This window comes from Vulpes lagopus, chromosome 10, assembly GCF_018345385.1.
Source record: "Vulpes lagopus strain Blue_001 chromosome 10, ASM1834538v1, whole genome shotgun sequence".
Classification (NCBI taxonomy): domain Eukaryota; kingdom Metazoa; phylum Chordata; class Mammalia; order Carnivora; family Canidae; genus Vulpes; species Vulpes lagopus.
This window is the reverse complement of record NC_054833.1, coordinates 86,311,695-86,324,111: the sequence shown is the minus strand read 5'-3', so window position 1 is coordinate 86,324,111 and position 12,417 is coordinate 86,311,695. Positions and strand designations below refer to the sequence as shown.

General features: G+C 55.3%; 1 protein-coding gene across 8 annotated transcripts in view; it reads left to right on the top strand.

The window, feature by feature from the left end:
- NPHP4 (nephrocystin 4) overlaps window positions 1-12,006 on the top strand; it is a 116,751-nt gene extending 104,745 nt beyond the window's left edge. For 5 of the 8 annotated variants that reach the window (XM_041772532.1, XM_041772534.1, XM_041772530.1 and 2 more), the window contains 10 exons: window positions 3,030-3,256; window positions 3,442-3,628; window positions 4,432-4,515; window positions 7,012-7,168; window positions 7,742-7,830; window positions 8,364-8,449; window positions 9,537-9,708; window positions 10,337-10,516; window positions 10,746-10,889; window positions 11,446-12,006. In XM_041772532.1, the coding sequence (XP_041628466.1) occupies window positions 3,030-3,256; window positions 3,442-3,628; window positions 4,432-4,515; window positions 7,012-7,168; window positions 7,742-7,830; window positions 8,364-8,449; window positions 9,537-9,708; window positions 10,337-10,516; window positions 10,746-10,889; window positions 11,446-11,586 (1,467 nt within the window). In that variant the 3' untranslated portion in view covers window positions 11,587-12,006. The remainder of the gene's footprint in view (window positions 1-3,029; window positions 3,257-3,441; window positions 3,629-4,431; window positions 4,516-7,011; window positions 7,169-7,741; window positions 7,831-8,363; window positions 8,450-9,536; window positions 9,709-10,336; window positions 10,517-10,745; window positions 10,890-11,445) is intronic. The other 3 variants (XM_041772535.1, XM_041772537.1, XM_041772533.1) reach the window with 1 other exon arrangement.
- Window positions 12,007-12,417: the final 411 nt, after the last annotated feature.

Sequence of the window (12,417 nt, the reverse complement as noted above, 5' to 3'; positions counted from 1 at the left end):
GTAACCATTCTGCCTGGAAAACTTCCCATTTTTGGCTAAAAAACTAAAGAAGACCCTACCATATTTACAGCTTAGATGTGGGAGAGAGGGTGGTTGTACCTGATGGGTTTATGGAATCAAGAAGCCACATGGGTAAGGATCACACTTTACATTAGGGCAGGCAGATATTTGAATAGAGCAAAACCTGCTCAGCCCTTCGTGCTCACAGCAGCTGGAGAGGCTCCCTGCTGTTAGGTGCTCCTCAAAGAGAGCCAGGCAGCTGCTGAGGGTGAGGCCCCTGGGGCTAGTGGCCCCAGAGACCCCTAGGCAATGCTGGCCCCCCACCCCCACCCCTGGGCTCCCCAGCAGCCCCGCCTTGGAGGGTGGTGGGCCCAGCACCCTGCCAGTCCTTGATGAGTTTGGTGCTGGTGTCCTGACGATTCTTACCTTGGTGGGCTTCCTCCTGTTGATGTGTCCTGGTAGAGATTCTGCAGCTCGCAGCCCTCATTCTGCTGACAGCAGTGAATTGGGAAGTAATTGGATTTCTAAATACAAGGAAATGTTCCACTAAATTCTCGTGATATTCTGGGTCAGCGGCCTGGAGAATTTAAGGTGAAAGTGACTTGTTTTTATGGAGGAGATGGTGGTTTCTCCGCACCTAGAGCTCTCTCAGCCTTCAGGAGAGTTTGGGAATTTACACGGTCAGTTGGCCCTCCGGGAGCTGGAAGTGGTGCTCAGCCTCTGGCCGGTCCTTGACCCCTGACATGCTGGTGCAGTCTGGTGGTCTCAGGCCCTGGGGGCTGCTCATCGGAAGACAGAGAAGAGCGCTGTGCATGGCTCACTCACCCAGCAGTCAGGAACAGCTCGAGGGGTGGTGATGATCTGGGGGCTTCTCGGGGAAGTTGTGGAGCAGAGTCGGGCTTGACATATGCTTGCGGCAGTCCCAGTGTCCTCATGAGGGTGGCTAGGCTTTCTGTGTCTGGCGCTCGGGATGGTGGCAGGTCCCACCTTCTGCTGTGGTCAGCGTCAGCCCCTATGCCAGCAGAGCCCCAGCCATAGGGAGACTGTGTGCTGGGCACCTTCTCTGTGAACCCTGCCCCCCCGCCCAGCTTTGGGAGAGGGCTGGTAGGACACCTCCCTGTCCAGTGGGGAGGGGCGTCCTCTGAGGTTGCAGTGACAGAGCCCCATGCACTCAGGTCTGTGCAGCCACGGGGTCCCCAGGGCCTGGGCCTGGGCTCTGGACCAGCCATTCCATGTTGGAGCAGGTGCCCTAGCACTCCAAGCCTGATACTGAGCAGGCAGGGCTGGGGCCCTGCTTCAGGCCCCTGGGGTCATCCCCCTACCTCTGCCACTTGCCCACTCCCTGCAGCCCCCAGGTTGTCTCTTATAGTAGCACTAACCCTGCTTCACATCATTCCATGCCAGGTGCCACAGAAGACAGAGCTTTATTTCCAGAAATCCCAGCAAAAGGCTCACCAGTCTCACTGCTCTGGTCACTGGGCTCTGCTGCCTGTTGGGACCTGAGGATTCCAATAAGTGTCTCACCCTTTGCCTGCCTGCCTTTTGAATTGATTGAGAAATTAGGAGCATGGCAGAGAGACCCAAGTGTCACCTCTGTCACTGATGACTCTAGTGATGGGTAAAGCAGATCTTGGAGACTTGGCTCCTATCTGTCGAGGTGCTTGTCACACTGAGTCTAGAGCAAATGCCAGACCCAAGTTGCCTGGGTGACACCATATGTCTGTGGGCCGCCTCCACAGGCAGGATCCTTCCCACTAACCCCACCACTGGTGAGGAGCAGTGCAAACACCCGGTGTTCCAGGCAGGTGGATCCCAAAAGGAAGGGTTGAGAGAGGGGAGGGCTATGTCTGGCTGGTTCATATCGGAGAAGTCACCCCATGTCCTGTGGGGTGCCAGGCTTCCCGACAGCCTCCTCTGTGGGGAAGGACACAGGACAGGCAAGGAGTCCCCCCCTCACAACCCCCAGGATCATGTTGACTCTCCTTGAGGCTTTTCACCACCTGGTCCATGGTAAACTGGGAGTGACCCGCACTCCATCAAGAAGCTCTAATCATCTCTGTCTGTGTGGGGAGGCCTCAAATATAAGCACAAATACCATCCCGTTTTCAAATCCCCAGGGAGAAATTAAAGACTTGGCCTCAACTCTCTTGCTAGGGAAAGGCCAAAGTTTTGGATGTTGGAAGTCAATATCCAAAGTGATTTAAGTCAGAAACCATATTGGATCCTTACTTCTTGAGTTGAAGTCCAGAGACATTCAGACGTCCTCTGCCTGCTGATGTCTGGGCCTCCTCAGGGTTCAGAGGCTCTTAGCACGGGGCCTGGCTCATTCCCCTGCATGGGGCATCCCCTCCTAGGTCCTAGATCAGGGTAGCCTCCAAGGATCTCACCTTTCAGTGTAAGTCACACAGGAAACCTAAGCCAGTCCCCAGCCTCTAGAACACTGTGTTGGCCAAGCCCAGTGAATCAGGGCATGGAGGAGGGAGGTGGATGAAGGACCGCAGGCTGAGCTGTGGCTGAGCCCCCTAAGGCAGCGTGCCAGCTGTCTGGACTGTGGCCTGGCTCAGGTTACACAGGCGCCTGCTCACAGACGGGGCTCCCGGCGCCACACTGGGGACCTGGCCAATGAGCACATAACTAGTCTTAGTAGCTTTGAGGTCATTCCCCCCCTTTTGTTAGAAACCTTTGCCTCTAATTCCCCATCATGCCGATGCCAGCCTTGAGGCCATGGGAAGAGGTGGCCTCATGGGTGGTTGTAGTCTTTTGGGAGCCTGCAGGGCAGATGCCGCCTTCTACAGGGGAGACCACTGCAGGGCTGATTGGAGCCAGGAGTGCCATGTAGACCCGTTTACTGTCCTCTGGACCTGAGGATGGGCCAGTCCCATCCAGCCCGGGTGTCTGGGGAAGGAGGAGGTGGTGATTCCAGAAGAAATTTGGTATTCGGCATGGGAGTGGGTGAGGTGGCCAAACAGCCCTCGAGAAGGAGAGCCAGCCCCAGGATGGTGGCCTCGTTTGGCATTTGTGTCCCACAGATTCAGCAGAATATCCGTGCACAGCACGCACGCGACCTGCAGGTGATTGCTGCCTATCGGGAGCGTACGAAGGCAGAGAGCATCACCAGTGCGCTGAGCCTGGCCATCACCACGATGCACACAATCCACGTCACACTGGGCACTGCCGAGTTCTTCGAGTTTGCCCTTAGGAACCCCCACAACACACAGCACACAGTGACCATTGAGGTGGACAATCCTGAGCTCAGGTAGGCTTGAGTGGCAGCCCCGACAGGGTCCCTGGGGGTGTCTACAGGTTCTCCCTGAAAGCCGGGCTGCTCTCATCCCTCAAGGGGTCCCACTGGTCCTGGCTTTCACCCCTGGTCCTAGGTGCCAGCTCTGAGTGGGCGGGCGGAGGACTCACTGGGAGTGCTGTGTCTCCCCTGCCATCTAGCATCATCCAGGACAGTCAGGAGTGGAGATACTTCAAAGACGCGGCCAAGCTGCACACGCCGGTGGAGGAGGACATGTTCCATCTGCGGGGCAGCCTTGCCCCACAGATTTTCCTGCGCCCACGAGAGACGGCCCACATCCCCTTCAAATACCAGACCTTCTCTGTAGGGCAACTGGCCCTGGCGCAGGTGGGGAGGCCATTCTTCCAATGCCAGATGGACTTGTCAGGCACGTGGGCAAATCCCACTTGGCTAAATAATAGTGGGACGTTTCCATGTGTCCCCCTGTGCTGCTCAGACCCGTTAGCCTTCAGGAGGTCACCTGCTCTCCCAGCCCCTATGCATTGGGCTTCAGGAAAGGCTGGACTGTCCCCTCTGAGTACTCTGGGTATAGGACCTCTCCCTTACCTTAGAAGAGATGATGGGTTGAAACTTTGCTGCATTTTGTGTTCACTAGTTAATGCTGTGTGCCCATGTCTTCTGTAGCATTTGCTCCTCTGCTGGAAATGCAGGCGTGGAGGTTTCCAGTGATGGGTGTGAGTGGTACATGCCCGTGTGACTGGTGGGATGGGTGGGCAAGGGTGCAGGGCATGCATTTCATCCTGAGCTTTTGGGGTCAGTTCTGTAGGATGGTCGTCACTTAAATGGGCTTGAGGAGCTCTCAGAGACACACAGAATCCTGAACAGGCTCTTTAGATGCACTTTTGGGATAAGAGATCGTAAAGACAGTGAAGACATCAGGGCTTTGACTTCAGGCAGAGCCAGTTACATGTCCGGTGAGCCTTCATAGTTCATGGCCACCCCTGTTCCCTCTTTGGGGCAGTGAGTCTGGTTCATGACAGTGGTCACCCAGACAGCCACCCAGTGAGAACCCATGAGACAGCGCACGGGAGCCCTCTGCCCTGGTGGCAGCTGTTCCTACAAAGAGAAGTCCTGCAGGTAGTGGCCATCACCCTCGGACTCCCATCTCATGACTGATTGGTTTCTCACAGCCCACTTCTGAGCTCGGATCTGAGAAGGACACGGATACCGGATTGCCCCAGAAATCCAGTGCAATGCCCACTAAGCATGCCAAGGTAAGGGGTAGGAGATCTCTGATCCCAGACATTCCTGGGGTTTTGCCTGAGAGCCAGGTGTCCTCTGAGCAGACCCGGTGAAGCATTCCTGCCTTCTGTTGTTCCTCAGGCCCCTAGGACCTGACCCTCTGTCCTTTATTGCACCTCCTACCAGGGTAGGGTGGACTTTTCATGTTCTGATAGGGCAGTGACTGCTTCAGGCGATGCTGGTATGGCCTCTGGGTGGGTGTCTGGCATGGAAGCCTCTCCCCAGCCACTGGCCGCCTTGTAGCCTTTGGTGGTCTGTGTGCCTGCCCCATGGCCCTGGGAGGACAGCTGTCCCAGCATGTGGCCACCACACACGGGGCTAGACTAGCCCTCTGACCCTCGTCCACCACATCCCACATCCCATTAGCACCAGTGGGAGTGGCATGCAGTTACTTCTGGAAACCTTCATTACTGCCTGGGAGGGAGGGCGTGTTTGCACACACACCTGCAGCCTGCCTTCAGGATATCCTGAGGGAGAGCTTAGGACACTTGTTTTTAGGAATTTCTGAAGCTCTTTTTTGGGTAGACAAATGCCTTTGTGAAGTAGTTTGAAAGTAAAAACAAAAGCAACGAGACTTTGCCTTGTCCCTGCCCCCCGAGAATGGGTTTTATTAGTGGGTTCCAGATAAGAAACGGCTCCCAATTGCAGGCCTGTGTTCCCACATCACCGTGGTGTCAGCTTGTGCCCACGGCCCCATCTCTAGTGGAACCTGCTGTATTTCACTTACTGTAGAGGCACAGCTTTGCCTTGGTCAAGGAATAGGTCCACTCTCTATGTAGGGCTATCAGTGGAATCTGAGAGCCTGGTACATTTGCCATATATGGATCTGGAGTCTGAAGGCAAACCCCAGAGAGCTCATGAGTTCACCCATAATGACCCCGGGATGTGTCCCTGGCCGATGAGGACTTTCAGCCTAGTACATGCCACTGTCCCTGCCCTGGTCAGCAGCAGGCCTTCTGAGTCTCCTGGTGTCCCCACTGCTCACTTCTCATGTTTGGTGTGTGTGAGTTGGGGTCCACTGACCCTGGCGCCCCGTGTCTGTGGTCCACCTCGGGTTCATTGCCTGTGCTCATTTTCACCCTGGGAAATGGGGACATTCAACTATTTTCATTCTTTCTGTACTTGTTAGCTGTGATTTGGCAATGAATGAGAATTTCCCCACCAGCAGTTTGGTTGCCCTGAAATATACGTTATATCAGAAAGTCAGGATAGATGTTGGATTCTTTTTCTTTTTTTAAGATTTTATTTATTCATGAGAGACACAGAGAGAGGCAGAGACATAGGCAGAGGGAGAAGCAGGCTCCTTGCAGGGAGCCCGATGTGGAACTCGATCCTGGGACTGGGATCATGAACAAAAGGCAGATGCTCAACCGTGGAGCCACCCAGGCATCACAATGTTGGATTCTTTGATTTTGTTTATCAGTTTTCAAGATAATAAACTATACCCTAGCAACCTCCAGAGGAGGTCATGTTTTTGGAGTCTCATTATGAACATGTGGTTTCATGTTTGCTGCTTCTCCTGTGACAGGCATTGGACGCTAGACCTGCCTGCTCTCTGACACTGATACCTAGGTTAACTGCTAAGGTGCTAACCAGGTCACTGGAAGGGTAAAACCAGCACTCCCAAGCTTTTAAGATGGTGGAAATGTCAGGAAGTGTCTGTCTGCCCCTTCTTGTGCTAGAGGACTCGGTTGAGCCCAAGACTCCATCTGAAGGAGGGTGTCACCTGTCGGTGCTGGGTCTGCAGTGTGGAAATAGGCTCCTGGACCCAAGCCCCACTGTGGGAGGGACTGCTGGACTGGGGCGGGTCACTGGATGAGGCTGACCAGAGAGTCCCTGTCCTCCCAAGCCTGGCTCTTCCCTGCACTTCCAGGAGTGGCCAGGGGGAGCAGACATGTGGATTGAGGGGGTGCCCAGCCGTGAGAGCAGGTGGGTGGGGTGGGGCAGAAGCCTGGTCTGCAGTGGGCACAGCAGCTGAACACACACGTGCTCCTGTTAGACCCGAAGTCTCAGAGTAGTGGTGCAAATGTGGCCAGTGTCAAGGCACAGATGATGGGGTGGTGGGTGTGTTTGTGGGAGCTTCTCTCCCAGCCAAGGGAGCACATGTGATGGGGGAAGACCTTTCAGGTGAAGTGTGACCTTGCATGAAACCCAAAGGTGGGAAGACAGCTAAGAAAAGATGGGACCAGGCCCACAGAATCTGGAAGGGTGGCTTCCTTGGTGGGGGGCTGGTGGGGCACCCAGAGCTCAACAGTGTGGATGGTGGGTTCATCCCAAGTGGGGATTTGGGCTCCTGCTGGCTGTCCTGTTATGATTTATGACTTAAATATGCTCTTACACAGAGCTTTTTACATATGTACACGTTGGGGCGATGGGGACTGGGCCCTATGGATGCTGGCCTGGTGCAGGCAGCTCTTCATGAGTCCACGTGCCAGCCCTGATGCTGGCAACCTCTGCTCTCCTGGCAGGTCTTGTTCCGGGGGAGTGGCGGTAAGCCCATCGCCGTGCTTTGCCTAACCGTGGAGACCCAGCCCCATGTGGTGGACCAGGTTTTCCGCTTCTACCACCCAGAGCTCACCTTCCTGAAGAAGGCCATCCGCCTGCCTCCCTGGCACACGCTTCCAGGCAGGTCCCATCTGTCCCTGCGGCTGGCATTTTGCAGGTTCCACAGATGGCTAAAGGTTTTTCCCTCAGGGTGACAAGTGGCATCATCACATTCTCCTGTGATGCTCTTATTCCAACCTGTGACCCATCTGTAAAGTCTGCCACCCGCCCTTATGGTTTGAAATGGTGACCTTTTTCACGTCCTCTGAGATGCGAGGGTATGCCCTTGGCTGGCTAATCCCACTTCCTAAAGCCCACGGCCCCTAGGGCTGTGCCTGGAGTGCACTCGCGCCTTCTGCTGCCACGTCACTTGTCTGCTTCTGGTCTGGTGCTTTAGAGTGCAGCAGCGTCCCCGTGTCTGGCGCCCTGCACCATAGCCGCCCCCCCCCTTTTGGTCACTCTCTTCGGATAAGTGCCTGCATGTGTGGCTTAGGGCGGGAGTGCCAGTGCCCACGTGGGCGGGACAGTAGGAAGGGTGGCATTGCTGTCTTCTGGTGTCTGTGGGGTACCTGTGATGGGCCAGGCCTGCCCCCGACAGCAACATCACGTGGCCCGGGCCTGTCCAGAAGATGTTTGCTATGATATTCCCTGCAGCAGGTGCTCCCATGGGAAGACCTGGTGAGGAGCCCCCAGTCCATGTTCGATGTAGCGACCCCAATGTCATCTGCGAGACCCAGAATGTGGTAAGTTCTGCCGAGCGTCTCCCAGCCAGTGCCTGGTCATCTGAGCCCCTGGCCTCCTGAGGCCTCTTCACTGCAGCTTTTTAGTTAAGTGGTGTCTTTCTAAGGTGCTAAGGGGCTATTTTGACATCCTTGTGGGAACTTTATGCATGAGTTTTCATCTTTTCTGCTGGCAGATCAGTTCTTGGATTACCTGAATTCAAATGAAAAAAAAAAAAAAAAGGCATGAAGCAAAGTGAATAAAGTGAGTGGTAATTAAGCCACTTATTAATTGCCATTGTGTAAAGAATAAAGGCAATAATTATGTTATGACTGGTTAGGAAACTGGATAAAATCTCCTGCAGAATATAATTATTGAACTCAATATGAAATCAAGAAGTTAATTTTCTTTTTTGCAGTGAAGAAAAAAACGAATTCTGCCTAATACTGAAAATGCAACACCTGTGGGAGGGAGGGAGCTGGTTCCTGCCCGCTTTCACCTGCCAGGGGTTTGGGGGGGAGGCAGGTGGTGTTCTCAGGGCGCCCATGTCCGCCAGGGCCCCAGGGAGCCTCGGGACGTGTTCCTGAAGGTGGCCAGCGGTCCAAGCCCAGAGAGCAGAGACTTCTTTGTCGCCGTTTACGCGTGAGTCCGTGAGCCCAAACCCGGGAGGTCTGGAGGGTTGGCGGGACTGGGAGGCAGCCACAGCATCCCAGGGGCTGCCCCGGCTCATGCTGAGTTCCTGATGGGGCACATCGTGGTGGGGCCTTCAGCCACGGGAGGTGAGACGGCTGGCAGGGGCCTCACAAAGGACGCCATCGGATCAGAGTGGCCCGGCGGCTTGCAGAGGCATGGAGAACCCACCAAGGAAAGGAACTTGGGGTGGCATCTGCCCCAGAGCAGTGCCTGGCTCCGTCCAGGGGACAGGGAGGGTGGCAGTCTTCATCCTCCGTGCCTGAGATGGTGATCACATTGCCTTCTTGCCTCTCCCACTCAGTTGAAATAACCCTGTTCCTTTACCTTGTTCTGGGAAGTCTCCTCTTCCAGTCCCTTGAGGATCTTCTTCTTCTTCTTTTTTTTTTTAAAGATTTTATTTATTTATTCATGAGAGATACACAGAGGGACAGAGACATAGGCAGAGGGAGAAGCAGGCTCCCTGCAGGGAGACTGATGCGGAACTTGATCCCAGGACCCTGGGATTACTCCCTGAGCCAAAGGCACACGCTCAACTGCTGAGCCACCCAGGTGTCCCCCTTGAGGATCTTTTAAAACTGGGGTAGGCTGGGGGCTTCTGAATAGGACATCTCGGATTGGGGCAAGTGTAGCCATGCTCGGTTCTGGTCTCTGGCTGTGTGGAGAAGCCCGAGGGGCAGGGTTATCGAGCCCCATTTCCAGGGAAGGGCCAGTGGCCTCCAGCACCAGGCAGCTAGGACGGGGCCTGTGAGCTCAGGTCTGGGTGGCCTCTGAACCCACATACTCTTCCACGGCACGCTTTCCACAGGCTTTGTCCCAGACCACCTGGTTTGGGACTGTTTTGTTGCTGGTAGAAGCCCACATTACCACTCACACAGGGTGTTGTGGTACAGTCACAGTGGGCCTTCAGAGTGGGGAAGGTGGCTGCAGGGATGATGGCAGCTGGGCTCCAGCCTGCCCCAGTTGTCCTGGCCACCTTCTTGGCCTCTTCCTGGTCAGTGCTGCTGTCCTCATTGATCACGGTTTCTGTCCTACACAGGGATCGTTGGCTGGCGACACCCATCCAAATATGGCAGGTCTACCTCCACTCCTTGCAGCGTGTGGACGTCTCCTGTGTCACAGGCCAGCGGACACGCCTATCCCTTGTCCTTCGAGGGACACAGACGGTTAGGAGAGTGCAGGCTTTCACCTCACACCCTCAGGAGCTGAAGGTAGGTCACTGGGTGTTCTCTGGCCTCTCCCCATCCTCATCCCACCTGGGGCACGGACGGTGTGGAGACTGGCTGCAGCCAGTGTGGGGCTGAGAATCAGCTCACAGCTCCTTTAGGACTCTTGGCAGAGTCTTCATTCAAACTGCCTTTTATTGGATCTGCCATCATGGAATGAGTGACATATAAACCCTATAGGCCAACTTTTAGAATTATTGGAAGGTAAATATTAATAGAATTTTGGAATTAATTTAGCCACAACTATGCGTCTGGGTAATGAGGGCAATGCAGACTCCTTGCTGAAGCTTACAGCTGGAGCCTGTTAAGATCTCCCTCTGCTGAGGCAGCTCTGGTGCTAAGGGGACTGTTGCCACATGGAGGGGCACTTGCCCGTGCGGGTGGTGATGCAGACTGAGATGCACTGCAACCCTGACTGCGTGGCTGGGTCTGGCTTCAGACCTGGCATCGTCACTCGGTCCCCTTCTGACTTCCTGCAGGCCACGTGCCCCCTGCCTCTGAATAGCTGGGGTCCCTTGGGATTCTTGTGCACTGGCTGCAGGTGTTCAGGGAACCCCTCTGCACAGCATGAGGGACTGCATCCTGACCCGCCTCTCTGCTGTTGTTCTGAAAGACTGACCCCAAAGGTGTGTTCGTGCTGCCACCACATGGGGTGCAGGACCTGCATGTCGGTGTGAGGCCCCACAGGGCAGGGAGCCGGTTCATCCACCTCAACCTGGTCGACGTGGACTACCACCAGCTGGTGGCCTCATGGCTTGTGTGCCTCTCCTGCCGCCCGCCTCTTATCTCCAAGGTCTGGAGGGGAACCTGCTGGGTCGTGTGTGGTATGGGTGCTGTGTCACCTCGCTGTCTCCTGGTCCCGTGACCGAGTCTCCTCCGCAGTCTGTGGCCTAGGGGTGGGGGCGGGGGTTGCTCCTGTACAGTGAGCCCCCTCGGCAGGTGTCTTGTCATGTCTATGGAGACATAGGTCGGGCTCTACGTGCAGAGCAGGCTGAGGAAGGCTGACACCCCTGCCCACACAGGCTTTCGAGATCACACTGGCTGCAGGGAAAGGCAGAGGCGCCAACAAGCGGATCACCTACACCAACCCTTACCCCTCCCAGAGGACCTATCACCTGTACAGCGACCACCCTGACCTGCTGCAGTTCAGAGAGGACTCCTTCCAGGTGCGGGAAGCGCTGTGTACAGGGTGTGCGCACTGCATGCGGGCACCCAGCCTCGGCATGTCCCAGGGGCCCCGAGGCACAGGGGTCTCCAGAGCCCCGGGAGGGGGCAGTGCTGATCTGCACCGGGGGTACTGGGAGTAGGGGCAGCCACCCGTCTCTCAGCAGTTCTGCCCATGCGGCTAGGGCCCCCACATCTGGGCACTGTCACAGGGCTTCTGGTGGCCAATTTACCCTGCAGTTTATCAGCGATTTTATTCGCAAGTGTCCTGCAAGTTAGCCTTTTCTCTGTTGCAAGTATTTTAACGACAGTACAGCAGATGGCAGTCTGTCTGTCATTGGAAGGTGTTTCTTAAGCTGTGAATCTCCCCTGGGGCGTGGGCAGAGCAGCGGTGTCCTGTAACACGGGGAGGTTGTGTTCAGAACCTCAGGTGCCTGGAGGCAGTAGGGGCCAGAGCCTCGGTTTACCCTGCTCTGTCAGCCTGGGTTTGCATGTGTAGACCGTGCTGGCATGGAGAGCAGGGCTGCAGTAGGGCTAGGATCTGATGCTTGCTTGCAGGTTGGGGGAGGAGAGACCTACACCATCGGCCTGTGGTTCGCACCTCGGCAGAGCCCCGGGGAGGAGGAGATTCTGATTTACATCAATGACCACGAAGACAAAAATGAAGAAGCGTTCTGCGTCAAGGTCGTGTACCAGTAAAGGAGCAGCCGGAGGTGCTGGTGGGGCTTCCTGTCCTGGGGGCTCTGTAGCCTTTTGTCCCCTCGATGACCTGCTAGGGCTGCTGGTGAGCATGGCCGAGGGTGGTGTGCGCGCCGTGCCCCTGCCCAGTCCTCCTGCCCAAGTAAGCGCTTCCGTCACCAGCTGTGCCATGAGCCCCGCGGGCGTCCTCAGGGTATGAGGCTCGTTTCTTCTGCTGCACTCTGGCTGTTGTCACTGTCTATGACATGTTGATTTATTTTTTAGGAATATATATTTTATGAATCATCTTAAGTGATAAAATTATGTATTCTTACTGGATTTTGTACAAACATTATTTGCAATGCAATATTTTATATTGGCGTCCTTTCATATCTTTTTTTAAGTTACGTATGAAATACTAAACTTTTGCCTGTTTTCTCTATTGATGGTTTTCTTGAGCGTTCTCTGTTGTTTTCACCCTTGTCAGATGCTCTGACATAACCAGGCATAAGCCCGGGTTTCCTTGGAGGACAGCATGGCTGAGGGACAGTGGGGTGGCCTCCTGGAGACTCGGCATGGGCCGTCCGAGGCGGGTGAGGTGCCTGCCCTCTACTGTCATGGCTCCTGTTGGTTCTGCCCTCCCCCGAAAGGACCCTTGTAATCACATTGGTCCCACCTGGAAAATCCAGGGTCACTGCTCCGTCTCAAGGTCCTTACCTTAATCCCACCTGCAGAGTCCCCTTGTCACTCATTCACAGCTTCCAGAGATTAGGATGGGGACACCCTGGGCAGAGGCCCTTTGTCCACCAGAATCCCATTGGCCAGAACCCAGTCACATGGCTGTGCCTAGCT